This window comes from Andrena cerasifolii, chromosome 13, assembly GCF_050908995.1.
Source record: "Andrena cerasifolii isolate SP2316 chromosome 13, iyAndCera1_principal, whole genome shotgun sequence".
Lineage (NCBI taxonomy): Eukaryota > Metazoa > Arthropoda > Insecta > Hymenoptera > Andrenidae > Andrena > Andrena cerasifolii.
In genome coordinates, this window is record NC_135130.1 from 7,177,731 (window position 1) to 7,203,918 (window position 26,188).

General features: G+C 46.9%; 1 protein-coding gene across 9 annotated transcripts in view; it reads left to right on the top strand.

Moving 5' to 3' along the window:
- Ih (hyperpolarization activated cyclic nucleotide gated potassium channel Ih) overlaps nt 1-26,188 on the top strand; it is a 144,380-nt gene that overhangs the window by 111,315 nt on the left and 6,877 nt on the right. For 3 of the 9 annotated variants that reach the window (XM_076825621.1, XM_076825623.1, XM_076825626.1), the window contains 4 exons: nt 3,569-3,732; nt 7,235-7,371; nt 8,383-8,532; nt 18,410-18,517. In XM_076825621.1, the coding sequence (XP_076681736.1) occupies nt 3,569-3,732; nt 7,235-7,371; nt 8,383-8,532; nt 18,410-18,517 (559 nt within the window). Of the gene's footprint in view, nt 1-3,568; nt 3,733-7,234; nt 7,372-8,382; nt 8,533-13,433; nt 13,509-18,409; nt 18,518-26,188 lie in introns of all 9 variants that reach the window. The other 6 variants (XM_076825622.1, XM_076825631.1, XM_076825627.1 and 3 more) reach the window with 4 other exon arrangements.

A 26,188-nucleotide genomic window follows, 5' to 3' on the forward strand; every position in this document is an offset into this window, starting at 1 on the left:
GATGTGAGGTTAAAAACTGGGGGGTTGAATTCTGTACGATTGCAGGTAGAATATTTGTAGTAATAGAGGTAGAAAAGTTTCAGATGTATAAAGTGGAGGAATAGCGCAGTGGTTCATGTTTTAACGTGCAGCGGTCGTAATAATTCTACTATTGAATTATATTTGGTGGCAGATTAAAGCGGAAGAACTAAGCTTTAATTTAAGTACAAAGTTGAAGAATTAAACTTAATTTTTCATGAGATTTCCTACGCCCCCAAATCGGCAACCCTCGTGTCCACGAAACAGCGCGTCGCTTTATACTTTCAACTCTAGCCGGTGTACTACCTGGAGCATCGGATCGACCAAGGTAGCAAATTAATGGGGAAGGATCCAGCTTTAACTAGAGCCTAAATTTGCAGACCTACGTATAATTCATCTCGCGATTTCCTACGCCCCCAAATCTGTTACCCACCTGTCCAAACGCACCCCTTAACAATTGATCGTGTTCAAAACTTGTGGGATTTTATTCCCCTGCATTTTTCAGCGCAAAACGCCCCTTCTGCCTCGGGACCCCATATAACGTTTCACGAGTCTCGCGTAAAACTTCTCCGCATCGCGATTGTTGCAGAGTTGTTCGCAGAGATACATGTTCCACTCCGCTGATTGAGAATGCATAATGCAAGAGTCGCGGAATCGCGTGATATCCTGGCCCGAATTGCGCTTTCTTAAATATACATAAACGACCGTTTCGTCGAGAACACATCGATCGCCGCGATACAAGCTTGGCAATAATTGCCGTCATCAAGGGTACACGCTGCGACTGCATCATTATGCACTCTGTTATTTCGAGGCTACCCCTGTCACACGGTCGGAAAAATTAACAAACCTCGCTAAGGGGGCGCTGCACAAGGAAATCGAATTTATTCCTCGTTTTAACCAAAAACTCCATCGCGTCTCTTCGTACTTCCTTTAGTGTCTCTGATACTACATCCGTCGGGCCATTTTCTTTCAAGTTCACTCGCGGTTTATGGTTCCCCGACAATTACCCAGAATCACCGAGTCCCTCTGTGAATATGCCACCACTCCTTAAGTGTCCTAATTGCTTTGCAACTTGAAAAGAGCGATACTGTATCACTTTGGCCGCCAACGTGCACCCACAAAGGCGACGTCTCTCGTCGTCAAAGTGACTGGAATATGATGGTAAAGTTTGCCCAGCCGCGCGCAGTGTTGCGCGGGATGGATAAGCATTTCCGTAGGTCTGGCTATTTCTTTCCATGACATTACCATTCATCTTCATTTGCCACGGACAGTTCAGCGTGCAAGAAGCTCGTGCATCAAAACTTTCCCGGTTACCTGCTGCACTCTAAAGCCCCTTCTTCTCGTCGTCGAAACGACGGTTTTAGATTTAAACGACAACAGGGATAACCATCCTCTCTGTCTGTCGAGGGCCTTGCTATCCATTAGGCAGAATGGTACCTGAGGCGTTCCACATTTTTTGGCTGTCACAAGACATCGTAAATTTAAAGGCAATTTTAATAAATTAATCGAGTTGGCCACAATTCCGAAGTATAGAAATCTTTGTGTGTGATTTACATTTAAAATGGTTGAAGTTTGGGCATAAGACGTTCCATGGGGAGATGTACTGTCGCGGAGGAGGGAGCTTTCGCGAAGTGAAATGTGGTAGAAGGAGCGAGGCCCAATTTCTAAAAGCTCCGCTTTAATCAGTTCGATTCCAGGCCGAGCGGTGCAACATTGGCCCACTTCGCCGAGTAATAACGTAGCTACATCGGGGCAATAAATGTGCTTGTAGCTCGCATGAAGCTACCCGGTGGCTCAGGCCGCAGCTCGCGCGGATGGAGGTACTCGAAACCGACGCGAGAGAGCTTCTCTGGCAGCACGCACCGGTGAACGTCGAAGCTTCCGCGGTTCCACTTGCCCCAACACCTCCGCGGGCAACCCTCGAGTAGCTGTTTATCCTTGTTCGCGAGCCCTACTTCCACCCTGTGTCCGTGAAATATCGCTCTTGGGTGTTTGAATTAATGCCCGCGATGAAAGGCTGCGTTCCTTCTCGAAAGTTTAGAGATAGCGGCAGGGATCTCACTTGGAAGTGCCACTTATTTCTTGGATGCTGAAGATTTAAGTGGGAGCCCCGGAAGAAATTGGAAGTTCTTCTCTTTTTTTCAAGCTTTCCTAAGCCTCTAAGTCGATGGCCCTCGTCTTCGCGGAGTAACGCGGTGCTTCACGCTTTCAGCTCCGGCGAGAGTAGCCGGCGAGGAGGAAAATTAATGGAGAAACATCGAGCTTTAATTTAAGCCCGAGCTTGTGAAATTTGATGCAATTTTTCTTGAGATTTCCTGCGCCCCCAAATCGCTAGTTCTCGTGCCCAAGGAACACTGCAGCACTCCACATTTTCAATTCCAGCGAGAGTAATAATTCAAATATCGAAGCAAACGAGTAGGCAAATTAATGCAGAAGGATCGAGCTTTAATTTGAACCCGAGTTTGTGGAAATTGATGGAATTTTTCTTGAGATTTCCTGCGCCCCCAAATCACTAGTTCTCGTGTCCAAGGAACACTGCAGCACTCCACATTTTCCATTCCAGCGAGAGTAATAATTCAAATATCGAAGCAAATGAGTAGGCAAATTAAAGAGGAAGGATCGAGCTTTAATTTAAGCTCAAACTTTTGCAATTTGATACACTTTTTCTTAAGATTTTCTGCGCCCCCAAATCGGTGGTCCATGCATCCACGAAACAACACGTACCACAAAGTCACCATCAAACTCCTAGGAATCGAATTTCCATATACAATTCTCTAAATCTTAAATCAAAAAGACTGCATTATACAGCAGAGAAAATAATTCACCAGCTGTTTAAATTACACGAAGCGTGTGAGAAGATTGATGTCCACGGAAACTCTCTCGCACGAAGCGTAGTCTTTAGAACGGATTTACAGGCAAGATTCGCTTTCCAGTTTTAATTCGGGATTAAGGCAGGGAGAGCGGCGGATTCGGTAAGCGGGAACTCGGTCCAGCGCGACTTTTAAGCAAACAGAACGAAAATAAAATCCGTTCCGTGGCCACGGGCCGCTTAAACCGTTGCCTCTCCGGTAATTGAGTAAAGTTGGTCTCGTAAAGACAATCTCAGAAATGCTTCCGGTTTAAGGAAGCCCGGCCTTTGCCGTAAGTAGGTTACGCGTCGGAGCCTGAATGCAAATTTCTAATGCAAAATTCAGCGGAGCTTGACTTATTCCGTGCGCGAAATAAAAGAGGAAACGGCTGACGTTCCTGTAGAAACAGGAAGAAACGAGGCTCTGGATGGCTTTTCACGAGGAATGGAAATTCGTTTTCAATCCCAGGTTTCTTATTTTGCATCCCGATGTCTCTCCGGGGGAAAAAAATTATTTCTTCAAAAAGAGACCCGCAGGAGTGAAAACATTTCCTCACCCTTGGAAAGCAATTTCTTATTCTCTGATAGTTGATGCACTATTATTCCAAATATTGCGAAGGAGAGTACCAAATATTTTAGTGTCTAAGATGTATAAAAAGTGATCGTGTATGTACTAAGGAATTTGTTGGTTTCTGATTTCAGATTCTACTGGGACCTCTGCATGCTCCTCCTGCTGGTAGCGAATCTGATAATTCTGCCAGTCGCCATTAGTTTTTTCAATGACGACCTAAGCACTAGGTGGATAGCCTTCAACTGCCTTTCCGACACGATATTCCTCATAGACATTGTCGTCAACTTCAGGACAGGTGAGTTCAAATAACTCCAAAATAACGCATATAATATAAAGTTCACTTTGCAAGAAGAATTCTACGCTCAAAAGAATTATGTATCAAGATTAAAAATGTCTGTAAAACGCTTCCCCTGATCACACTTCCAATTCTTCCTCCCAAACGCCCCCCTAACCCGTCTCGATGAGACAAAGAGCAGAAGTGGGGATTTTAAAAGCAAGCTCGATATTCGCAAAGGAAAACCTCGCATCGCGAAAGATTCTCCTAGATTTTCGATTCACCTGGCAATGGGGAATCGCATCCCCCGGGTGTTACCACGAATTACAAAACACCCTCCAGCTGGTACTTGCTCGAAGGTTAAGCGAAAATGTACATTCGATAACGTGGATCTCATTTCACCGGGGAGAAATCTGCCGGTTCCCGTTCAAGCTCAATCCACTTAACTGTTTTAAAGACTTATCGACAGTGACGCCGAACCATTCGGTCGAATGGTCCTATTTAAAGATACAGAATGAAACCTCGAAAGGCTTCCGTTCCTCCCCCGCCTCTCTCCCCCAGGCCTGGCGATCGGTCGGGATTAATAGTAACCTGGTGTCCGCGGGAAGAGGATCAGGAACGATGGAAAGTTTGCATTGTCGCGCGCCCGCCGAGTGGAAGGACATCGGGGGAAGAATGGAGCGACCTGGTTCCTTCTCTCATTTTCTTCTCCAACCTTCGCTGGTTCTCTCCGCCCAGGCCTCATCAGGCCAACCCAAATCTCCGTTCCCCACGAACGACCCCCAATTCGGTTAGCTATAGCATCCTCGTTTCCGGGAAGACGCGTGGAGGGTGTTAAAAGAAAATGCCACCGTCAGGTAGGATGAAAATGATTTGCAGGAGCATCGATGGTTCTGGCAGGGAGCTTGGAATTGTAAGGATTGGGTGGGTAAGGGGTGGGTTTCTAGAGGGGCGAGGTGGAGGAATGTGGTTGGAAGTTTGAGGATGTTTGGAGTGCTAGGAGGGGTTTGGGGGGAAAGTGGGTGGAAGGAATTGAAGTTGTCGGGAAGTGGTTTGCTTTGGGATATTGAATTCAGTTATTCATGATTATTGAAATTGATCGAATGGAGGAGGATTTAATTTAGGTTTTAATTTTAATTTAGGTAAGCTAATTTGAGGGAACGTCGTTGACCTTAGTGCAAGCTTTCGCGATTCTTCGCTCAGACACCCCTTTCAGGTCGCTTCCTTCTCGTTTCACGGCTCACTATTCCGACAGAAGCCTCCCCTTTAATGTCAACAATTAGAAGTTCTTTCTTTTCAAAGTTCGCCAGGGTCTTTCGCAACGACGAGGCCACCTGAAAAAGCAGCCGCGTCTCAAAGCCTCTCGCGGCGACATTATCTAATCCCGGCCAGGTGGAAAACGATGGCCCGAAGATAGGGAAGATTTCATTTACACGCGTTTCCACGGCGAACACGAATCGCCGACATTTCCCTAATCAGATCAAGCTTCGTCGCTAGGGGTGTCTTGCCTTTGACGCCGCGCGCCTCGTCTGACCACATATGGGACCATTCTACTGTCGCTCAAGCCGCGGCACTAGAATTCCGCTCTTTGACGCCCCGCGAGTGATGCTTCGGAGGCTTCCAAGTGTGCATTCTTTCCACTTCCGATAACGTTGCATTCGTGGCGAGGAGACATCAAATAGCGCTAGTTCTGTTGAGCGTGGGCCGTAAGTTTTCAAGCGATGGAGCCTCCGAATTTGGTTTTCCAGGTATTCGTGCAATCGAAACACTGGTTAGACACGTGTGAAAGAAGAATGGGACAATAAGAGATGGGAAAATAGGAAAATAGGAAAATAGGAAAATAGGAAAATAGGAAAATAGGAAAATAGGAAAATAGGAAAAATGGGAAATGGTAAAAGAGGGAAGCGAGAAATGAGGTAAATGAGGGAAGGGAGAAATGAGGTAAATGAGGGAAATGGAAAATGAGGAAAATGAGAAACAGGGAAATGTCGAAAAGGGGACGGGAGAAGTGAGGAAAATAAGAAATGTGGAATGAGAAAAGGAAAGAGGAAACGGAGAAAAGAAGAATTGGAGAAAGGGGTAAAATGGAAATGTGGAACGAGGAAAATGGGAAAGGGCAACCGGGAAAAGGAGAATATGGGAAATTGGGAAAGAGAGAAAGGGGTCGGGTCGAGATAGGGAAATGAGGAGACTAGGAAATGGGAAACGGGAAAAGTGGGAAACGTCGCAACGCCAGAGCCCCTTCTGGGCCAATTCGATCGCCCCCAAGGGTGGTCCATCGCGGTGGCGACAGCCTCATTAGCATGCAAATATTTCATCCCCGATCGACCCGGTCACTGGATGCATCCAGGCGTTAGTATGCAGCTCACGGAACGCAATATTGGCCGACGGCCGATAATCTGGATCGAGAATTCGCAACAATCGCGAATCGACGCCCAGCCACGTACACGGTTTAGTGCATGCACAATGGGTTTTCATTGAGCGCGGCACGTGACCCAATTTCCAGCGTTTCTGGGACCGACTCGGGCGCGTTTCAAATTAATCCACGGTAATAACGAAAACGCCTGGGTGCCACGTGTCGAGCAACGACGTTATTGTACGTCGTGCCCGCGTGAAGGGCTGCCAACTGAACGCGTTTCAACGACATTGTCTCCACTTTCTACACTTGGGACGATAAAATGGTACCGGGGGATTTCCCTCTCCGCTCCCTCTTCCTTATTCAATTTCACAGTGTAATTATCGGGCGTCGTTAAGGTGGAAATAATAATTAAACGCGAACATTTTTAAAGCTTTCAAAATTTTCCAATTCTCAGTCAACAAAAAAATATGCAATTTAATATTTTAAACTTTGAAAACTGTGGAAAATAATTATTGTAAATGATAGAAGGATACAAATTATCTTCTTTATAGAAGAATGCTACTATATTTCAGTATCAGACCTACTTGACATAACTTGCAGCAGGTTAAAAAGCAAACACACACACAGACACACACACAATTTCTTCTTCCTATCTTTTTATTCAAATGGAAACATACTCATATTTATTTATGGCTGAATTGAGGCAAAAATGGGACCTTGACTTAAGCTACGTACCCTCGTGGGGGGAATAGCATCAAACAGTGCTCGATGGCCTGATGTTGCTTAGAGTGGGAGAGTTTATGTATCGTCAATGAATAAGGACGTTGCTCGCGAAGGATTTAGCGGGGAGATGATGCCTCAGGTATTACACGCGTGCTATTTGCCCCCGAACATTCGAGTCGTAAGCACTGTTCCGTCTTTACACTCTGTTTTGCCAGTAACTTCATTATATTCGACTCAAAGTCCTCAACTTTAAGGAGAAACGTAATACCACTTTTCAATATTCCCTCCTATCTTCAAACGCGGAAAGGGTTGTTTCATTGAATAATTTCTAGGCCCATTAAATTACTTAATTTTCATTCATATTATTATCTATCTTCCTCAATGTTTAATATTATTAAAAATATTGAATTTAAGAGAGTATTGTCATTTGTGTTCCAACAGGTATAATGCAGCAGGACAATGCAGAGCAAGTGATCCTGGAGCCAAAGTTAATCGCGAAACACTACCTCAGGACTTGGTTCTTTCTCGACCTCATTTCCTCCATACCACTAGACTACATTTTCCTCATATTTAACCAAGTAAGTGCATATTAATAATTCGTGTCCTGGAACACCCACGTATCCCCCGTTTCGCTCCGCTCGACCAGTTGTAAAATCAACACGCGTAATTAATCTGTTTATATTACACGCGAGCGTAGCTTTCCACCACATAAATTATCCCCAGCAGTTACATAAATACAAATATCGATTAGATCCGTGTAAAAAGTATAGTAGATTAACGTTGAATATTGTATATTAACGCAAACTGCGAATCTGGTCGGTTCGCTGCGAAATTCAAAGTGAAATAATGAGTTTCTAATTAAGCCTGATTAACTGACTAATTGAACAGTGCATTAGTCACCGTTCACGAGTAAATTAATGAATATATATGTATGCTCCACTGATTTGCATTCTAAATGGACGCAGATAATTTTGTTAAGTCGTCATTAGATATTATTAATAACAATTGGCACCTATTTGTCATTAATAATCGAGAGATTTGAAAACATTTCGCAAATATATTCTGTTTAATAACTCTCATACAATCTTGCGAATTTTATGAAGTCTGAAGGTCCTGAAAGATCTAAAAAAATTTAAGTTTTGAGTCCTCTAGTCCTAATTACACTAATCTTTAAAATAAGTAGAAGCACATTCTTCGACTTTCAAGTATTTTCAAGACTTTCGAACCAAAAATAATTTCAAAACAGCACCTCGAAGTCCCATCACTATATAGAAACTTCAGTTTTCAATGAACTCCAGCTGACCCTATTTAATTAATCCATATCTACACTGCCGTTCATAAGTAATAAGACATCTGCAGTATTAGCGCAAAATGTGAAATTTGAATACATCTCACTGCTCCTATTTTCCGATTTTAACTTGAAACACAAAATAAAGAAATATTTGTCAGAGTTGTCCAATAAATCAGCACCATTTCCCAGAATTATTCCTCACAAAGCAGGTCTCCCATTACTTATGAACGGCAATGTAATCAAGCCCTAATCGAACTAAACAGAGTAAACTAATTAAATCCGGTGCAACCGTTTAACGTTTCAGTTCCAGGACTTCAGTGAGTCGTTCCAGATCCTGCATGCGGGCCGTGCTCTCAGGATCCTCAGGCTCGCGAAGCTGCTGTCTCTCGTTAGGTTACTACGGTTGTCAAGACTGGTGCGGTATGTCTCGCAATGGGAAGAGGTCTATGTGAGTGTTACCCACAATTTTCATATCCGAAAGAGAAAGCACCGTTTTCATTATTTTTCTTTTTTTTTTATGAATCTCTTGGTATACACCGTTCTCTATATATAGATATATATATGACTACCCACAGCTCGTGTGATCCTTGTACAAAAAAAAAAGAACAGATACCGTCAGCCGTCTCGTCGTCTTTCTTTGTTCCGTCGGTTCCCAAAGCAAAAGTGACCGACCCCCCTGTGTTTTCTTGAGCCTCTATCGGCCGCCGCGCTGTCTGTCCGTACAGCTTTGCGTCGTTGCGAATCATGCTAACCACATTCTTTGCCGCGGTCCAGTGTTCGTCGAAGCCGGCAGGATATCTGAACCCCTGTGCGTCAATGGCGACCGTAGACAGAGTGCAAGGAGGTAAAAGAACGGTGGCCCAGGAACACGAGTCCCCTCACGGCTTGTCCTCCTCTCAGAGGACATGTGCCTATGATATGCGTACGGGTGTCAAGCTCCCAAGTGCAAGTTGACAACCAAGGATGGAGCCACGAGCGAACCTAGAGCACAGTGTTGGTTGCCCCTCTCTTGTTCGCCAGCATCTCGCCCTGGTCATTGCTAGAGAGCTCCTCCCCACGATCGTTCGCTCTCGGTGCCCCCTAGAACCAGTGCTCAGGCTGCAGCGTTCTTTCAGCTGACGGAGGACCGGTACAACCACTGGGAGGGTTGTCCCTCGTGGAAGAGAGACTTTGTTAGACCACACGTCTCACTTTTCGTCTACCACCTACGTGGACTGTGTAACAGCGTCTCCCGCGGCTCTACGTGATCCTGATTTAATCCAGCTTTCTACGAAGAAGGCCTCCAACCCTCTTCTCCGTGGCGCGAATCAACACTCGCTCGTACGAAGTGGCGATGGGGTTTATCGTGGCGCGTAGAACTGGTGCGTGGCTCGGTGATGGGAAGGGTTCTGGGTGCTGTTTAAATTTGGGGGACTGTTGGGGGACTTCTGGTAGAGTCTGCGTGATTTATCTTGGTGGAGGTGATTTATGTTGGATATTTTAACATTCTGAGAGTGTTGGAGGTGTAGTGATAAAGTCCTTGGAAGCCCTTGAAACGTTTGCAAGGCAGAATTGGTAAATTTGGTCAGCTAGATCTGCAGCTGGATCAGAGCTGTTCAAATCGAGACGGTATTGATTGAGTCCATAATCTCTAGATTAGGACACGGTGACACCTACAAGTGGAGCTAGACAAGTGAAATTCCGGAGCTTACGGATCAATGAAACCATTCCAGCAAACTGTGAACCACTAATATATATATATTTGGACCCTCCCTATTTCATTGAAGAATCTGCTGAATCCTTCTCTCTAAGCAGTCTACCTTCCAACACGTCCAATGTCTCTGAATCTCAAGCAGCATTCAAGCTCCTCGAAATATTCGCAGCGATCGCCAACGTTTCAGGCCCATCGCCACCCGTTCGATCGCCCTATCGCACCGAGGCAACCATTATCGATCCTCTTTCTGTTTCATTCCATTTTACTTTGACTCCCACATTCGAACACGAAACACAAGCAGCGCGGAACCACATCTGACGCGAGCGTCGATCGTGATCGCCGATTGCGTCCCCGAAAACTCGAGTGTCTCCGATAGATAGGCGTTCTCGCGGTGGTTCTTGTTAGCCGTCGGTAAGGTAGGACTCCTCGGGTGGACGCCTGAAGGCGCCACCGTACACGCGCATGCGCAGTCGCGTCTGATCTTCGAGCGGTTCTTTCGAGCAGGTACTCGAACAACTTCGATAGTACCTATCCAAAACGGATCGAGGTGGCATTCCCGGTCGATTCGATCAGATTCCAATGTACCGTGGTATTGTTCAGTGTGTCCCGTTTTCTCTTCAGTATGCATGCAATGACACGTTATTTAGAGTGTGTTTGAACGCGAAGTACGCTGGGAACATTTGGTGAGTCACTGCGGAAGTAGTTCTAATCACAACGCACAAAACATTTGAGGGTATCGAGTGTAAATCCTGTTGGAATTGTATCAGGGGTTTGCCAACATTGCAGCTAGCTTTATCAGAGGTCTTCAGGAGACTTCATCTGGTTTCTGATGAAGCTAGCTGCAATAGTGGCGAAACTTTGGAATAAAACTCCTATTAGCCATGGTTTACACTTAGAAGCCTTAAGCGGTAATAAAATTACGTACAAGTGACCCAGACTCTTTGCAACTATCGAGTAAAAAGACGAATGCTAGGTGGTCTTCGTGCAGAGGTTCAAGTAAACGAGACACCTATCGCGACTAGGATGCGGAGCTCGTTTCGCAACATGGTAGAAGTAATTGGAAAACTATTTCTCCGTTGATAGTGCGAGTAAACCAGGCAGATTCGTGGAAGCTTCCGCACGTGGTGCGTTAAAAGACAGAAAACTAGGATACCTGATGGATGTAGCATTGATGCCAACGAGGGGTAAAGTTTGTAGCCATCCCATACCCCCAGACGACCTACGTTGATACTTGTGTATGATATAAGAGTCTACTCTTCTCATTCTTTTTCTCTTGTGCTCGATTGTGTCTTGCCGTGTAGCGTGAGCAGTGGCGCAGCGAACAGACCAACGAATCAATCAGGATTTTCACCCAATCGAGGGAGCAACCCTGTTACGTTAATTGTACTCTTGAGTGTGTTACCTGCGCTTGCGTTGAAAACGTATTGTTGCCTCCCTCTGCTTTCTTCCCCTATCTTTTTCTGTCCCGTTCGACGAGCCAGACGTACACCCCCGTGGCGAGCTCGCGTCGCGTTTCGATCGTCCACGGGTCCGACCCCCTTTGCACCGTCGCACTTTCAAAAGACACCTCTCGACCCGAGAACAAACGTCAGGCCCAGGACATCCGATATTCTCGCTTCGCTCTCGATTTCGTCGAATTCTGTATCGTCGTCCAAGACCGCAGGGGGCCTCGTGTACCCCCAAGTCTGGAGGTAGAAGTGAAGTTGGATTAAGTCTAGTTAAATTGAATGTAAGTGAGCAAGGGAAGCTTGATTGCTTTTGATAATTCCCAAAAAATTACTCTCGAAATTGAAGCAGGTAGGCGAGATCCCCAGGCACTGTAAATTACCTTCATCTAGAAATCAGCGCGAGGACGTCGCCTGGAAGCGATCAGAGTGGAGTTTAGGTCCGCGTGGAAGACTCGAGGGAAGAAACGTCCACTAACTCGACTAATTAACGTCCTTCGTCTTGCCACAGGATGGAAATCGCATCCTTAAAGCGCCTCCGCCTCTGTTTCACTTAAATCGATTCAGGAACTCGGGTTTAACGAGCGCGGAGAAAATGACGGCGGAGCTGCGACAGCTCTTGCAGGGAACTGCTGACCGTGGACATTAAAAACTCGGGAAATTCACGCTTCGGCGATGAAATTCTGAAGTAACTGATCGGCGATTGGACACGGAACCGTTTCGATATAACGAACGCCAGAAATCATCATTTTGTACCATCTTCTTAGAACCTGGTCACCTGTAGCAATTTCAAACTACATATTTTCAAAGATGATAACAGTTAATTAGTTTGAAATACATGAATGAAAATCGCGTTATCATTGTTCAGGGTTTACGAAACGCTACAGGGGACCTTAATCGTTCAATTTCATCTTCATAATTCAATTACCATCTCAGTGAAAGAGTCACTATATATAGTTGAAGAATCGTGGTGCCTGCGAACGCTGAACATTTCTAAAAGAACTGCCATAAGACACGTTGAAAATTCCTCGAGACCTTGGAATGTCTCTCGGTGCGTCTTTCCCCGGATGATTGTCCATTTCTGTAAGTCCACGTGCGCGACTATAGAGAGGGTCGTGGGAAAATGGCGCGCGGGGACGTTCCCACGGAAACTACTCGCGTTTCTGTCTCGATTGAGGCAGGTTAGGTTAAAAACCGCGGGTTTTGTTATACACAACACACTTTGGGGTATTGATAGAGTTGTCTGGGCTCAGACACTGTGGAGGTACTATGGAAATTAGCTCTAGATTTACAGCGATGGTCCAGCCGCGATACGTTCAGGGATCGTTCAATGTTGCTGGAAGCTTAGCCTTAGGCTGGGTTTGTGGTAATGATCGATTCTAAGTTTAAGTGGCTGATGCAATTAGGGTTTGGTAGGGCCAATATTTGGACTTGGTGTGCCCTTGTGGTGCCGACACGGGTCAATTTTGTGGACTCGGAAGTGGACTTTGCTCTTCGAACGTTGGTTTATGATATGGAGGACTGTCTGATTTATTTGGAGTAGTGATGTAAACTTTGGATAGCTCTACGTAACTAGTGTCTAATATGGTTTAGACGCGTTATTGTAGATTCTCAATGAAGTTAGATTTTAATATCAATTCAAACGGGCACTGAGAACTTTGGGGTACTGGCCTCTGAAGCAACATAATCCCATTTAACTGTAATGTTTAACAGAGTGTACCAAGTGATATGATATTTGGCAGTTGCTTATCCAGTCGCCACTCTAGTGTACATCAAGTCCTGAACGTCTTACGACCAGCACACGACTGGGCCATTAGCATAATCCAAGCATCATGATCCCTCAGCTTCAGACCACTAATTGGTGGATCCTAAAGCTTCAAAACTTCTCATTGCTCAACAGTACCATTGCTAACCACCCTCTAGAACAACTCCTGAACATCCACGAATCAACTCAAAATTGAACCACGAAAAGACCCAAGTATTACGATCCATCAAACTCCCAAAGTCGTTCACTATAATCAATCATTACCCAAATCTCTTACTATGTGAGTCAAGTCCTGAACGACCCCAGAACACATTCAAGGCTGGAACACGAGCTGACTATTCTAGTGTCCACGATACACCAAGACACAAAGAACACAACAAAAAAATTAAAAACAAAAATGCAGTACCAGGCGCATTGCGAGCACACGTTTCCGAATGGGTTTGCAGATCCCCCTTTATCAACAGCCGGAGAGGCACTACGAGCGTCCGGCGACACCGCCCCAACCAGACCGAACCAGCAAGGTGTGCCTGCCTAGTAACCCTGAAACCAAGGCCAAATGTCCTTTCTTGATTCAAGCGTTCGTTACCTTAAAACTTAATGTTTCTACGTACACATATACCTATAACTACTACATATGTATATTATCTACATATACATACATACATACTGTACGCTAGATTATTCATTATTACTATATTGCTCTTTTGTTACGATTACTGGTTATCGTTGACACTTAATTATTGACCGTTGTTTATGATCGATTGATGAGTATTCGTTGTTCGTTTTGGTTTGGAAGTTTCCTCTAGAGAACGTGCATAGCCTTGCCGTGTTGCAGTGTTAGTTGTTCTGTCCGTTTGAAGTCTTCGGTATTGTACACGACGCCCAGGAGACGTTTCGCTCGCCAAAACACCAGTGCCAGAGAACGGTTTCGTCTTGGACCCGTCTCGCTGAATGCGCTGGCCGATCAAGAGCTTCCCCCCCAAGCAGATCTAGTCGATCGCCTATCCATTAGATGTTCGTTGCACGAGCCGTATACGTGTAGAGGTGTGACATGGCGAATGAACCTAGAGGATAGAAGACATGTGTATTTCTCGTTCTGTTCGTTTCTGTGTGGCGTGTGAACATCGTTGCATCGTGCAGGTCTCGATTGGCGTTCGCTCTGTTATTCGGCTTTACCAGATCCCATTTGAACCCCGGACTCGCCAGCGTGGCCGCGTACACTTCACGGGTCGGACAGAGCCCGATCCGCTGTCGAGGATCCCCGACCGGCTGAAGCAAGCTCTTGATCCGGCCAGTCTCCAGCTCTGGCGTCTGTGCCGCATGGATCACGAACGCCGAACTGAGCGACGTAACGAGTCCTCGAAACGCGGAAGAAGCTAAGCCTGCAAGCGTCGGCTTCCAGGCGAATCCGTGTTGCACCGGCTGGCCCGATCCCTGCGAAAGCACTTTGGGAACGGTTTGACATGACATGCTGTCGCGTTGCTGTTTTTTGTCGGGTCTTGTTGATAGCTCGGTTCTTGTTAGGCATTTGAACGGCAAATTGCGTTTGGCCGGCATAGTCGCCGAGTCGTGTCGCATACCGAGCTCCATCCGGCGCCGAATTCTCGGCCGTCGTTGCGTCTCTGACCCCCCAGCCGCCGTGCGTTCCTCCGCTGGCCCGATACGACACAGGTGCGCATGTATATTGACCGTGTGGATCGATAGTTGGTCGTTTAACGTTTATCCTGTGGCGGGGACCAGACTCTGCATATGACAGAGCGGACGCGTGCATGTAACTGTTATCCTCTGGCCTCTGATAGCCAGCGAGCGGAGGACACGTTGCACCGTGCTGTCCGAGATGGTGGCGCTCCCTGCTGCGCGGAGACGGGACGACGATCGAGAAATGGGAGAGTCACTCCGCTTTGACTAAACGGGGAGGATTCGAGGGTTAATTATGGGGGAAGGATAAACGCTCGTGAATGAACGGTTGGATGACAGGCGTGGGTGCAGAAGCTAAGGGGTATTCGGCACGACGCGTTTTGAACATGGCTGCTCTACAGACGAGAAAGTTGGTTGGACTGATCGTAGGTCTGCCTGTGAGTGTTAGGTGTTACATTAACCCTATTTGCCCGACGTTTTTGACGATGTGCCCGTGTTCAGTGTGTGCTCCCCACTGTTTCTTTTCCGTCCAGCCCACAGTTCACGCTCCCGAGGAACCCTGCTCTCCCTCCCCGTTGGAGAAGGAAACAGATTTCTGTGCCCAGTTTGCGTCTCCGTCCTCCCTCCAAGTTGCTTGCTGTACACGTGGTTGTTTAGATGCCTGCCCCCACCACCCTCGCCCCTCCAGACGTTGAAAGATTTGACAAGTTTGCCCCGCTCCCACAGTTGTGTTCTGTTCGCCGTGTCTTGCCCGTTTTCCTTTTTCTTTCCCCTGTTTGGTGAAGGTAACGATAGACAGACGATCAGTTTTCTCGTAGATCCGTAGCAGAGCCCCCTCAGTTGATTGCGGTCGGTGTCCATAGACCTTGTTAGCCACCTTTCGGCGAAGCAGCATGCGGTTTCGACGATCGATCGACACCACCTCGGGAGTGTTGCCCCTCTCCTTCTTTTCTTTCCGCGCCCACTGTTCCGCTTCTTGGCCGATCGTCCGTTGCGTTTACTTTCCCGCGGTTGCTACTCCGTTGTATGTGGTTTTCTGCTCGTGGGAATGCTGTAGCGCGGGCACCGAGTTTCCCTCGGTCGATCGAGTTGCTCGCGTGGGATTGGAAGAATTGTGGACTGACTCTTCTTTGAGGTTATGTCTGACCAGTGCTCAGCTCGAGGAACGTTGAGCCGATAAGACAGAGGAGTTTCTCTGAAAAGGCGAAGGCCCAATACACGTTCGGAGGAAGAGGATCCTCCTCGGCCCTCCTCGGCCGGTGTACACGCGAAATCTCGCGAGATCGACATCAGATGGTGATACGTTACACTCCTGGACGCCCGCTTGAACCGCCGCCTCGTGAACCCTGACCGAAATGGATCTTAGAGCGCGATTAATCATAGCTGTCGCGGAGGAATGATAAATTGCACAGGTCCCGCGAAGCACGCGGATTCAAGCGAGCCTCTTTCGCCCACGTTTCACTCTTGTTCGCGGGACACACCCCCTTCGAGGAAGGAGCGCAACACCCGTTCCTACGGCTGTACGAAAGTCTGGTGACAAACAGGATCAGCTCGGGTCTGACTCGAAGACTAATGGGACCAAAACGGGAACAAGAGCAAAACCGTTCGTTCGATAACGTTTCTATACGTCGCCGACGCGGTGCACACCCCATTCCACCCTCAATCGCTCGTTTCCTCGCAGAATTTTGAATACCATGAATATATGGAGCGTTGGTAACACCGATTTCGATCAGCCACTCGAAATTTAAGTCGTAGGCTGAATAAACCGAGAAAACGGAAAGGGGAAATCTAATTGTACAGACACTGATCAATCGTTGAACATTCTTTTATTTAACAATGTTATCTGCATTTCCTTTGCTCGACGATTACTTTCTATCATTTTACATTTCTGTTCGCGAACAGAATATTGGTGACAAAAGTATCGAATCGAAGATCCTTTTGCAGGAGGAAGTACTCCTGATCCTGATCAAGATCTGAGTGAAATCAATTGGCTGCTCAGCGTCACTGTGGGAGGAGCTATCCCCACTCTAGTGGAGGATGGAGCTTCCCTCGAGCGTCCAATTGATTTTGGTCAGACTGTAATCCCGTGGAACAGTGCTTCTTTATTTCATCACGTCCCATTTTCATCGTCCGTTTCTTCCCCTTCGACAGAGACGATATTCCACGCATACAGACACACACTTTTGGTTTCCAAAAAAAAGAGAAATGTGCCCGGCAATTTCTGCCTCGCATTTAACCTAACTTGACGACAGATCGTGGAATCGTCGCGTAATCGGCATCCCTTCGCTTCAACACGACACGGCATCGACGATCTAACTTGAACTGTCTCTCCGATCGCTTGTCGAAGCTACCTGACCCGCTGAATCGATCTCTCGAGCCTTTATATACATATATATATTATACAAGCTTGACAAAAGAGACTGCGGCTTCACGCTTGGCGCGACTGCTGCAACGAAAGCTTTGATACTAACGAATGGCTTCTTGATTCTTACTTCTTAACTCTCACCAATCATCAATTTATTATTATTCTATTTATTATTATTACTGTTATGATTATACTTATGCGCTGTTGACGGTGAATCTTGTTGCAACGTTTTGTCCTCCACACCGTACTTTCAATCCAACACTTATTTGCGCCAACCCGCCATTCGCGTCTCGCACTCTAGATAACGGGAACCGAGCAACAACGGGCGTGCAATGTGGAAGAACGAACGAGCGAGGGAACACGAGGCACAACCCACGTCCCCCGTTTCACGATTCATTTCCCATTTATATGTTTACGTTTCTCTCCTTTCTCACGTTTCTTTCTTGCCTCATCGTGACACCCCCGGGGCGGGAGCTACACGAGCCAGCGTATCGAGGAGGAAGAAGGATCTGGACGCGCGCGGGCACGTGCCCCTTGCCGCGTCCCTGGAACGCGATCGCTCGATCCAGACGGTAGAACGATCGAGGAAGCGTGCACGAGCGACGACTATGGGGGAGAAAAATGTGGGGGTACTGCGTGACGACGGTCGTCGACGGTGGGACGACCACTCTCAGCAGCGGACCAAGTCGCGAAGGGATGGTTTATAGGAAGGCGACGGGAGGCCCCTGTGTTGTGTTGGGACCCTTAGCGTTTTTCGTGGGACTTTGAAAAACTGAAAAGAGAAAGGCTAAAAAAGAAGAAGGAACTTGATCCTCCTGTTCGCCTATACCGATCTCTGCTCCCAACTGTCTTCTCTTCCCCTCTTTATCAGTCTCTATACATATATATACTACTTTATGCGACACGCATCTTCTGTCAACTAATTGATACCAAAGATTCTATTCTCTTTCTCCCATAATTTTTCAACGACCAGTCTCGTCAAACACCCTCCTCACCCCCTATCCGTTTCTTTTCTTACGTTATTTCGTTTATGAATTCTCTCTCTCGGTTCTTCTTCTTTTTCTCTTCCTTCCACCTAGAAACTCCCGCCACCCCTATCTGTCTTTCCTGCCCTCTCTATCTCTATCTCTATCTCTATCTCTATCTCTATCTCTATCTCTATCTCTATATCTCTACCTCTATCTCTATATCTCTACCTCTATCTCTATCTCTATCTCTATCTCTATCTCTATCTCTATCTCTATCTCTATCTCTATCTCTATCTCTATCTCTATCTCTATCTCTATCTCCATCTCTATCTCTCTCTAACTCTCTCTCTCTCTCTCTCCCTCTCCCTCTCTGTCTCTCTATACGAATCTCTTGATAACCTGGCCCTTTTCTTATTACGTCTTGCTATGTCCCGCTTTCTTTTGTTTCTAGATATTGCAGAACCTACAAAAAAAACGCACTGAGCGGAGGGGGCGCCTAAGTTCTGACAATATGAGTAAAAAGAAGTCCGGTTTCAGCAAAAGCGACCTTATTTTTAAGGTAACCCGCCCTGAACGAATGCGCGAGAGCTCGCGTCCAACGAAACGGGGTTCGCCGTCGAACCCGCCTCGCGGCCACTTCCGGTCCCGTTTTCGTCACACGCCGAACGAAGGACGCCTGTAATATCGCCTGCTCCCCGTAACGCCCCCGCCGCCGATTCGACGCGCGCAAGCGGGACGGTTCTCTTCTCTTCGTTCTCTGTCTTTTCTTTTTCCATTTGTTTTTCCTCTTCTTCTCTCTTCTCTCTTATCTCGCCAGCTTGCCCACCAAGAGAATAGAGACGCCCGGATGATCGGACTAGCCAGGAAGGTGAATAGTCGTGAAACGGCGGGGAGACGATTGCCACGAGACGCGTGCGCCGCGAGAGGGCAGCACCGAGGAGAGAGAAACGAAACAAAAGAGAATAATGTAGCGTCTTGGGCACGGGGTCCCTTTGGTCGATAGTGTCTCAGAAAACGGGGACCGGTGATCGCGAGGCAGCTGGACGCAGGAGCTGTACGCTGATTGGCTCGTTGGTTTATTACAAACATTCGCTTCTACTTTTCCGCCGCATTATACATTACATATTACCCGCAGCAATAGGCTATGCTTCTATACATTTCACCATCGGCACCCGCCTAGCGATGAGAAAGTACCAAAAGTGTGTTTTATATAGATATATATATATAATATACATTATACACATGCATACCGTATATGTGTGTGACATTGCGATAGATTACGACCATTAGAGAAAGTTCCCGGACCAGACCCGCCCCCGCCCTTTGCCCAGAAAAAAAAAGAGGAAAAGAAAAGAAGAGCGGAAAAAGTGACCTGAAGCCCAACGCTCTTGAGGATGACGGAGCAGTGATTCTCTATTTAACTCGTTTTTCCACTCACCACCCTCTTTCTCTATCTGTTTATCTGCCCCCATGAGCGACGCACATCCCTTCGGTTCTTTTTTCGTTGTCAGACCAAGTCGACGACGTGGAACCGCGGCTATGATGCGCTCCGAGCCGATGGAAACGCGGCAGAAGATCGGTTGCTGACCAATACAGATCACATCTATCTTTTTACATCGCGGATCCCTACCCCTCTCTTTTTCTCTTTCTCTCTGTATGTCTCTATTTTTCTCTCGTTACTCTATGCCTGATTTGCTGTATCTTTTAATACGTATGTATTTTCCAAGTTTTCACCCCATTCCCTGTTCCGTCCCCGCGGTTAGTTCTTTCGGAAAATCATGGATCAGACATCCCCTTGCCCACCCCCCCCCCCCAACCCCGGAACGCGAGCCCCAGCCCCCAGGGACATTCTAGGCGCCCTGACACGTCTCTGGGCCACCTGGGGCATCGGTCGACGCCCAGCGAGCCGGAAGTACTGAGCGGCCGCAACTCCGTTTAATTAATTCAGCCCGCTACGTCCACGCACTGTCTCTTTGAAATTCGCTTTTTTGATCGCTAGACGGTGTGCACGATCCTTTGGAAACGAGCGCACGTTGATTGGGCGTCCCTTCTCTGTCGCTTTGTTGCAAAATCGCACCAGTGTGCCGCTGTTAGCGACGGGTGGCCGACTCTCTGCTTCGAGGTCCAGCGCGATATCGCCGTCCCGGAGGCATTGGATCGCTTTGGATGTTAGCTTAGCGCGATGGCGTTCGAGGGTCTAAGGGAGGCCTCGGCAGACTGGACAGTCCCGGCGTGGCTTAGGGGGGCCTGAATGGGTGGACACGGTGGAGCCTCGCGGGCATGGAGCTAAAGGTGGTCAAGGATTTCGCAAGAAAGTAGAATCTGGGGGCCCCAGATCTAGAAAATATGAGACTCCCAGATCTGGAATTAGGGGACTCCCAGATCTACAAAATTTGGGATCCAAAGATCTCGAATTTTAAGACTTCCACATCTAGAACATTTTGAACTCCCAGATCTGGAATTAGGGGACCCCCAGATCTACAAAATTTTGGATCTCCAGATCTAGAATTCTAAGACTCCCAGATCAAGAATTCTGGGACCTCTAGATCAAGAAAATTTGGGACTCCCAGATCTAGAATTCTGGGACCTCCAGATCAAGAAAATTTAGGACTCCCAGATTCACAACTGAAGAATTCTCCATCTTCCCAGATACCTCTTCCATCTCATCCCTATATCCACCAAAAGACATCCCGCAGCTAAGATATCCCCCGGAGAAACAGACCTCCCAAAAAGATTCCGCATCAGACTACATATCAAAATCGCTTTCCATCCAATCCAAACTCAGCCGGTTTGAACGTCGATAGAGCTTACACCCCCCTATTACTAACCACCCCAGCTAACATTCAGAGCGATTCAAGACTCTCGTTTCACGCGTTCCAATTGGCGATTCGAAGCGTGTCGTAGCCCATCGCTAGCCATCATCATCGTACCCTTCACCCCTGCCCTTGACATACCTCCGAGCACCCTTCGACCACCCCCCCCCCAACCCCAGTACGAGGCGCAATCGCTGTTCTTTTCCTAGATGAGTAACGAAAACGGAAATGAAACGTACCAGAAAAGGAAACGGAATAACAATTAGGGCGCAGTGTGAGAGTAGAGAGCTCGCTACCCCTGCCGCTGCTCTGCGAACGACTTTCACTCTCTCTCTCTTTCTCTATCTCTCTCGCCTCCTTTCTTCCACCCACCCTCGACCACTCATCATTCACCCAAACCTCCCATCCCCCCCCTAAGCCCCTTGAGCGCCTCTGTTGCTTCTTGGCCAAGAAAATGCACCCCTTTTTGCGATACTGGCTGGCTATCTGTGTGTGTGGCTGCAAGCAGGCGCAGAGAAACAGAGAATACCGTTAAAAACGATAGCGAGAGGAAGAGGTGGCTTGCTTCGTTGCTTAGAGCCTGGCTTTTTCGCCGCTTGATGATTGTTTGACTTGACAGCTGGCGTTCTTTTTACGTTCTCTCTGTCCCTCCCATCACTCTGTCTCTATCTCTCTCTCTATGTCTCTCTCTCCCCCTCTGTCTCCATAAATCTCCCTTTCTTTCTATATCTGTTTCTTGTTTCTTTTCGTTTCTCACTCTTTGACTATCCCTCTCTCTTTCTCTTTCTCTCTCTGTCCCTTTTTCAATTCGTTATCGTTCTACGTGTTTGTTTGTTTGCTCGTTTCTCCCCTTCGTTTGGTTCCGTTGTTTTGTTTTTCCTCGTTTCCATTTTGTTGAGTTCATCCAACCACTCCCACCCCCTTCATTTTCCCGGCGGTAGTCGCTCGAACGTCTCCGAGAACGTTCGCGATCATCCCCCACCCTCTCGCCGATCGAGGATCGATTTGCGCTCCCCAGTTACCAACTGTCAACCGCTCCCATTTATTTCCTTCCCAATTGCCTCTTCGTTGCTGTCCTTCTGTTCGTTTGTTTTTTTCTTTTCGTTGGTCCCACCTCCCCCTCCCCCCCCCCACATTGCATCCTTTTGGTTTCCTGCGTGAGTTTTCCGTTGTTTTAGTAACGCTGTTGGCCACCACCTGCGCGCGCGTGCGTCACGTCCAGCGTTGCTGGGAGAACCGGTCACCGTAGGGGGCTCGTGTCGTCACGGGTAGCTATAAATGTAGCCGACGTCACGGAGATCTGTATATATTTAGACTAATACTAATTCTCCGTCTACTACTCCCCACTACGTCAGCAGCCCCCTACGCGGCCACTCCCCCCCCCCTACTTCTGGCAACGCTGGTCCACGTATGCACGCGCACACGAAGGGCGCTGCGCGTGGATACATGAGCACGGCGCGCGCTTTTCGTTGTTGTTTTTCTCTCTTCTTTCATTTGTGCAAAACGACTACAAAGAGAAACAGAAAAATCGCAAAGTAGAATGAGAAAGCGATGCGAGATGAACAAATACAACGCCATCGTTACTTGTACTGACCATTCTTAGATCGATCATCCTTTTTAGCTGTTCATTTGTCGACCGTGACAAGTCGCCACCGAACACGTGACCGCTTTGCGTCTCCTTATTCGTTTTATTTATTAAATGGACGTTGTGACTCGCCTTCTCTTAGAGCGGAAGGTCTCGATGTTGAGTTTCACTGTTGCACATGTACGTGAACCATCGCCCCGTTTTGTTCGTTCTCTTTCTTTTTCTTTCTTTCCGTGTCTCGTTCGTCTCTCCTTCTCTTCTGATTTGCCCATTATCGTTTCTGTCTCTTTCATCTCTTTTGTTTTCTGAATGACTCAAACCATGCGTATGCATATCCACTATGCGCGCTCTACCATGCGTGAAGGGAACCAAGTGCCATTTTATTAACGTGCGCAAACAACACACACACCTCAGCCATCCACACAACCACACACACACACACAGGTATATATCTACAATCATCGACTCTCAACGTAGCGTTGCGCGCGCGCTCGGTCGTGTATGTGTACCGCATGACGATGTTTGTTAGTTCGTTCTGTTTTCAGTTTCTTGTGTTCCATTTTCGTTCAGATGCCAGGTAATGTATTTTGAAAGTATAGTTGTGGTCTAGCAGTAAGTTTTACCATCGCCCCGTGTTTTTTAACCCGTACTTATACCAGTAGGCGCAGAAACAGACACACTTGACTTTTGTTAACAGCCCATGGAGCATCCGTGACATTAAATCACACGTCCGTTCGTTGTTGGCAGCGTTAGTTTAGCGGGGATCTCTGTGCGTTTTTTCTTTCAATCTCGCATCGAAATCGAATAACGACACACGGACCGAACCCCCTCCACCGAATTCCCGCGACTGTGGCGCCTCTCGCGAAGCTCCAGCCCAACTACGAGCAACGACGGGACACTGGAGGGTGGTCTCCGTCCCTGCTGGGACTGAAGTCGCCATTCGATTTCGACACTAGCGACACACGCATCCGCGATTGCCCGATACTCGGTAGAACACCGACAGGTGTCGGTAAACAGAAGTTTTCCCCGTCGTAAGAACCTTTGGCACCGGATAACGCATCTCTGGGGTCAACAGATAACCTCAAAACACTTTCCATCAAACAGTATTTACTACGTAATCATTTACGTAACGTAACTTTGTCCTGCGTGAACTTAAGACTTCGAGAAGTGAAAGGTGGAGCACGTTGCTAAACATTATTTCGAATCGAGTTCCAACTTCCAGTAGCGCAGCATCACTAATTCTTTTAGTCTCTCAGTGGTTCTCATAGTTTTTGGCTCCAGTTGATACTGTGAACGAAGGTTGCTCCAATTTAGGAAATGACTGGGAATTATATTGGACCTACAGCGGTGAATGATAATTATGCCGAGTATCGGGCCCTCGCGGGTTAATTTGTGGAAGTTGCCGAGATCGGTCGCGGATCACCGGGGTCAGAGATCGTTTCCCGCGATCGGGCTCCCTTTTTGCGCGCGTTTCCAAAGCGGAAGCCGCGTCGTCGTAACGGAAACGCGCGCGGGAACGTGTGCTGTACATACCCACGTTACGCACATCATCGAACATACCCTGATACCGATCCTTAGTCTCTAGCCCTTGGATCGATTGGAGAGCGCAGAGAGCACCCTCGACGAGGCCCGATCTCGCGGGAGAGCGAGCTAATTGTCAGCTTGTTTTTTCAGGTCACTGGATAACGGGGAAAAAGTTGCAAACACATTGCAAGTTGAATTATTCGCCGGGCTCTCGCTTCGAAACTTACAATGGCCCCGCGGAACGCTCGCGGGGCTCGAATTGCTCACGCAACAGATGCGTTCGCGACCTGATTCTTTTGAGGGCTATCGAGTTAAGAGGGATGATCGCGAAATTTGAAAGGAAACGAGATTATACTTATGTGTTTGGTGATTCGGTGGAACTCCATTTATCCGCTGGAAGCTTCCGTAGTAATTCTGGGGAGCTTTATACCACTCAACTTGGTTACGAGATTGTTTTCGGTAGAACAATAATTTCTGATAAGATTGATCAAACCTTTTAGAGCGTTCTTCCATTTTTTTTTATGGACAAATGCAATTTTTACGACATGCTGCTATAGTTCCAGTTGTTTCCTCGATTCAGTTCTACAGCCCGCGTTAGTTTAAAGTATCTACGTATTGGTCGTTTGACCAAGCTCGTAAATTATTTTGCGGAAGAAAAACACGGAAAGAAAAACACGGCGTATATATATGATTTCATCAGGCGTTTTTGAAATTCAAATCCGGTTCGTCCAAGATCGAGCGCCGGTCGAATATCATGAATAACTTGTTAAAAACTACAGTGGCGTGGAATTTTCAACGCCACGAGTGTTTCATGGCGGAAAAGTAGAACGTACAGATCCAATTCGCGCGTTTCCATCCATCGTCGTTAATGAATCTTTAATCGACGTCGATAAATCTCCCGTCGACTCGTTCAATTATCTCCGCCAGCAACTAATTTGCAACTCGCTAACCAAACAAACGCGTTCGCGCAGCCGCGGTGAGTGAAAATTTTCCAAACACCAATCGTTCTTTCAAATTTTGTTATCAAACCTCCTCGAAATTTCCACGCAGATATTGGGAAGGGTATTAAAAACAACGCATAACTTTATATTTATTATAGTCCTTACAATACTATTCACAATTATTCCAAAATTTTTACTCGCCAGAAGTGAAATCGTACTTACCATGAACACTAAAAGAGCCATCACTTCCACCACAGCGAGCCATTCTTCAGTCAATTAATTCCAACTTACTAAACCGAACTTCTCAACTGAACGACCCAGCTGATCGTAAAGAACGAATCGATAATTGTATAATTGACCGTGGAATAAACACATTATGGTGCTGGATAAAAACTGGAATCTATAACAGAGAGAACGATTAGCATGTTTCGTTGTGTATTTATAGCTCGCTAAAAAGAAGGAAACAACTAGCGACTGTGGAGCGTGAAATGATCAAGCCAGAGCTTGGAACGAATTCCAAATTCGCCATGATTCGAGTAATTGTGAACAGTATTTATGCCATTGCGAAAATCGTGACTACTTTTTTTAAAAAAAAAAAATAGGTGCGGAGTTACATGCTCGATTAACAGCTCGCTCTCGACGGTGTGGTTTCTGCGTTCTCCAGCTTCTTCTCTTAGCAAGGACTTGGATTCCCATATCGTGCTTATGGCGCGACTGTTCAGGCGGGCAGTTTGCAACTCGCGCTGGTATAGTCGATCCCGATTGCAAACGTGGGCAGGGTTCTATTGCCCGTGCTGAACAGATCAGGGCCTACAAGCGGGTCTGCGAATCTCGGCCTAACAATGCAGAGTGATTACATACGTATTATATATATATATTGTATACATTTCGTTCGTTATTTTTGTTTTTCTGTTCCTTCTGTTTAGAAGCATTCGTAGAGAGTAATCATTACTATAAACGTTTCTTTAGGTTACATTGACTTGTACTTTTTTGTGTGCCACGTGATGCGTATTTTCTAATGTAGCATGCTTTTTCTGAACTGAGAACCGAAACCCGGAAGTATGATCAGCGAAGACTACTTAGGAGAGAAATGACACTGGAATCGTTCGCGTTCAGACCCAAACTGTCGCCCTTATTGCATCCAAATTAGAGAAAAGAAAAATGACAAATAAATTCGAATGACCGTGCCCTACCCAAATAATAATACCAGACTATTCACGCCTGGAGGGCTGCAACCTGAAGAGCACGTCCAATTAATATCACTCTACCTTTGAATAAAGCTATTCATGAATAGTCAAAGGGCACTCGTTCAGGTCTGAACGCCAGAACGTCAGGTAGTTTACATGGTCCTTGACTCAGACTTTGGA